This window comes from Macadamia integrifolia, chromosome 12, assembly GCF_013358625.1.
Source record: "Macadamia integrifolia cultivar HAES 741 chromosome 12, SCU_Mint_v3, whole genome shotgun sequence".
Lineage (NCBI taxonomy): Eukaryota > Viridiplantae > Streptophyta > Magnoliopsida > Proteales > Proteaceae > Macadamia > Macadamia integrifolia.
Window position 1 is genome coordinate 2413037 of NC_056568.1, and position 4475 is coordinate 2417511.

Genomic DNA, 4475 nt, shown 5'->3' on the forward strand with positions numbered 1-4475 from the left:
TCAGATATTCCCTTCTATTGACATGTATGTGTACCGGTATTTAAAACAATACTGTGCACACTCCCAACTCTGAGAGGGAATAGATTATTAAGATTAAAATAAAAAATAAAAATAAAAAGAAAGAATGAAAGAAAATAAAAATGGATGGTTCAGATCTTGTGATTTCCAAAAACTTCACATTCCTTTATTACATGGATAACTAATAATAGAATCTAAAAGAGAAGTGGTAGAGGATGGGATTAACACATTAGTTTCAAATTTCAATTAAGCAAATGTCCATTGATTGAGCCTCTACATTTCTCAATTGCACCTCTCTTCAGACTCATGACCCATCAAACGATGATGGCCGGAGCAGAATTACAATCTCAAATCTCAAACAGCCAAAATCCTAAAGAATACAATCATAAGTTAAGAAGAATGTTATTGGTTTTCTTTAGGAGTCCCAAGGGTGGGAGAAGAAAGAAAGGGAGCCAAAATGTCCACAACACAACCACTCCAAAGTAGCAGCCACAGAGGGAACCACCAGTCAAAGTCAACACTTTGGTAGATCAGAGGGTGGAGGTGGTAACTTTTGATTGGGGAGTTCTCCATCCAAGACGATAAACACCATCCGCAAGCCCCAACTTGTGTGGGTATCGAAGTGGCAGTGCAGAAACCATGCTCCTGTTGCTCAAGTCATCAACTTGTTAGCATCCAAATGTAGTTATTAAAAAATAAAAACCAAGCTACCTATATGACATATCCTTTAAATATATAACCAAATTATTACCAAAAAAATTTAAAAATGAAAATAATAATCAAATAATCATAAGCTAATAAGTTTACCCACTAATGGAACATGAGAGATATTGCTAGGGCCGGATCAAGGCATTAGGGTTTGTTGAGAACCGTTGTAAGGATTCGTGTAGAACTCACCATTAAAAAATAACTATTAAGGGTACAGTATTTTCAGCAAATTGGGCAGTAGGAATTTTCTTGCTACCTGTAATTGCAGGCGTCAAAATAGAATCCCACTCCTATTAAAAGCGGCATTTTAAAAACCTAAGGAAGTCTTTGTGAACCCATGGAAGATGATGATTATTCTATCTCAGCGCATATAGTTACGAATAGCAGGAAAATTCCTACTTCCCAATTTGCAAGATATTATTTTTTCCTATCAAAGAGAGGGTGTCCAAATGATGTAAGTCTTCCATCGAGTTTTGACATTCGATGTGAGATTGTTGCTTTTACATAAAACCCTAATAAGTTATCACCTACCTGGATTATCTGTGAAGAAGCGAATAGCGATCCAACCACCAACTGGCACACCAACAGTATTCCGCTGAACTGGATCGACAAGATTATATTTTGGTGGATCCTTAATGGGATCATAGTTGCCAAAGCCTTGGCCAACTACGAAGAAGTCGAAGCCATGGAGGTGGAGTGGGTGGCTTTCAGCACCAAGGATGGAAGTGTCTTGCAGCACCAGCTCCACACTAGTGTTGAAGGATAATACCAATGCCTTAGTACCATTGCTGACCATGGTGTTGTTAGGAGGAGTTCCTGTGTAGTTGAAGGGTTTGGGTGTTTTTGTGGGGAAGTCAGTGGTATACACTCCTTTGGATTGACCAAAGTAATGGGCCTGAAGAATGGCCACACTCGGGAGTACAAAAGAGATGTTATTCATTCCAGACGAAAATTTTGTGCCATTCATTGGGCCTTGGCAAGTTTGGTTTTTAGGGCATGGGGTTGTACCCAGTCCCACAGTGAAGAAGAAGCTCTTATCAACTTTTTGTGGGACTTTAGCTGGAAACTGTGTAGTGGCCAAGCTATGGAGTCTACTTGTGAAATTGGTAGCATAGGAGGTGTCAGTGAGGTTTGGGAGACTTGGCTTGAACAATGGAAGCTTTTTAATGGAAAATCTTGGAGAAGATGGAGGTGATTCATATTCAAGGATCCCAATTGTGGTAGAGTTGTCAAAGGTGCCTTGGCCTGTGAAATATGGTCTAGCAGCCATGAAGAAAGTTGCATTGGGAAAGTATGGTTTGGTCTTAAGGAGAACGTCTGTGGTTTGTCCTGGGGTGATGAGGAGAATGTCTGTGTCAAAGGGTTTCAGGTAGCTAGCATCTGCTCCAACAAGAGTGACTGTGTGGTTAGCAATGCTGAAGAAGAGCTCATCGTTCATGGCAGCATTGATTATACGAAGGAGATATGTTTTCCCAGGCTTCACCTTTAGCTTGAATATATCTGCCATAAAATAGAGAATTGATGCATCATCAGACATTAAAACACAAAACCCAGAAACAGAAATATTCTAGAGAGTTAAAACGATTGGGAAAGGCAATTCATTATGACTCCTAAATTTCTACTAAAGCAGCACACAATGAAGTAACTCAGCTCTGATCAACACCTTTGGTAGAACAGTTGTAGAGAGGTCCAGGGAGGCCGTTGATGGTGTAAGCGTCAGAGACATTGGGTCCCGCTCCTGTCTGCAAAGCTTGCTTTATCACTTCCTCCGGGTCTACGTTCCACCACTCTCCTGCAAGTATAATTGCTCCCAATTTCAAATTAGAGCCAACAAAAGAAAGAGAGAGGTATAAAATAGAACTATAATTGGCTGTTGTCCTAATTCCGGTCAAAGAAATGGAATATTGAAGGGTATTTTTTAAAATACTAAAACCTCCTATGAGAACCATTTTCATGGGGTGTGTGGTCCACACTTGGAATACATTCAATGTGAAAGCCCGTTGTAAGAAGAGAGAGATTGAGTGGCTTTCATGTGTCGATCAGACACGGTACGAGAATTATTCTTGTACGAGGGCTTGATCCAGACTCAAACCTAAGAGGGTCTATGTGAAACCAAGAGGGAAAGTGAATTATTCTATTTCTTTGGCTGTGAACAGGGGCTGCAACAACCAAGGTAGCAACCAAAATTTTTCCTATAAAATATTGCTGCAACCCAAGCAGTAGAAAATATCTGTTGGGGATCATAATTGCATGCATCAAAATGGAATAATTCCCTTCCCATATGGATCCACAAATACCGATTTGTTTTTTTTTTTTTCCCCTAAAAAAATGTCCCTTTTAATCGGAGTGGGATTCCTTTCAACTCCTGTAATTACAGGCAACTGGGTAGCAAGAAAATTTTGTCCAACATTTAGCTGTAACTCCAGAAAGGGATCAGGGTCCTGAAAGGCAACGTGACCCTTACGCCAACAAAGCGGCCAGTAGGGCACATATGGAAGCATTCAGAATTTTAGATGGGTGGAATTTTTAGCTTTTATGAGGGGTAGGGTGGTCATTTCACCTCCTCAAAAACCTAGGTGCAAGATCCACGTTGCCTTGTAAGTTTTTTTTCTCCTATTCTAGATAAGGGGAAAAGAACTCTATCTGGAGGATGGCCTACCCAGCACCCTCCTCTCTCTCTCTCTCTCTCTCCTCCATGTAAAAATACATGTCTACCCTATTTTTAGGGAGGAGAGAGACACACAGAGAGCAATAGCTATGCTACAGTTGGTAATACAGAACCACTTCCCATTATATTTCCTGCAGCTTATAATTACCGAAGATGATGGGGACTTCCTTGTAAGGTTTGGGAAAAGGGTAAGAAACGTTGCGCATGGGAAGGATGATGATGGGTCCATAGAGGGTGGCCCTTAGCCATGAGTTATGAGCGTGCCAGAAGAGCGTCCCTCTCTGCTCAGTAATGGTGAAGTTGTAAACGTAGCTCTGGCCTTTCTGTATGGGACACTGAGTCACATAAGCCGGCCCATCCGCCCAACCGCTCCGAAGCTGTCGAATTCCATGCCAGTGCACTGTGACATTGTTCTCAACATGATTAATCACCTTCACAACAACTCGATCACCATCCCTTGCTACTATAGGAGGCCCTGGGTATTGTCCATTCACAGTTAAAATGCTCTTCGTGTGGCACAATCTCGTTACCTTCTGCGACAAGATCTGCAAAACCGAAAACCCAATTTACATTTCACAAGAACTATAAAAAGGATCCATTGAGAAGTAAAGTACTGATCTTTACACCTACATCAAACTTGTAGTGCCTGGTCTTGGCAAATGCGAGCTCCGGCATGCAGAACCAGAGAACAAGAAAAGCTGCCATTGAAACAGGGGAAGGAAGATAAGAATAACCCATCTTTGATCTCCGAAACACTAAGGAGGGGTAATACCCAGTACCCTGTGTGTAATGAGCTGATGGGTTTTAATATCTTGACAAAGATGGTGATGGATCTAGCGAGTTTGGTTGATTAGGTGATGAGATGACCTTAGAAAGAAAACGAAAGCTCTCTCTCATGTTGTGAGTTGTCCACTCGTCCCCTGTTTTGGAAACTTCATGAGTTACTACTGAAAGGTGTTGGTCGAGCTGAATTTTAGAGTGTAAGTAAAGCGAGATTTCTTCTTCCTTCATCGATCTACTTCATCTTTGGGTTCTAAACAAGCTTGTCAAAAGCTGAGAAAGAATTAAAATTGAAATTCTC

At 41.1% G+C, this 4475-nt stretch overlaps 1 protein-coding gene across 1 annotated transcript; it reads right to left on the reverse strand.

The window, feature by feature from the left end:
* Positions 1–234: 234 nt before the first annotated feature.
* LOC122058402 (laccase-17-like) lies at positions 235–4183 on the reverse strand. Its single transcript, XM_042621076.1, has 5 exons — positions 4025–4183; positions 3543–3939; positions 2390–2518; positions 1258–2226; positions 235–663 (listed from the first exon to the last, which is right to left on the reverse strand). The coding sequence occupies exons 1-5, from the start codon at positions 4130–4132 to the stop codon at positions 533–535; spliced, it is 1734 nt and encodes a 577-aa protein (XP_042477010.1). The 5' UTR covers positions 4133–4183; the 3' UTR covers positions 235–532.
* Between the last annotated feature and the right edge of the window lie 292 nt (positions 4184–4475).

Excerpts from the sequence above, each read along its gene's own strand:
- LOC122058402 (XM_042621076.1), bottom strand. The coding sequence starts at position 4,132 with ATGGGTTATTCTTATCTTCCTTCCCCTGTTTCAATGGCAGCTTTTCTT. Across the intron at positions 2,519-3,542 it reads GGAAGTCCCCATCATCTTCG|GAGAGTGGTGGAACGTAGAC; the intron begins GTAATTATAAGC and ends TTATACTTGCAG. Across the intron at positions 2,227-2,389 it reads CTACAACTGTTCTACCAAAG|ATATATTCAAGCTAAAGGTG; the intron begins GTGTTGATCAGA and ends ATTTTATGGCAG.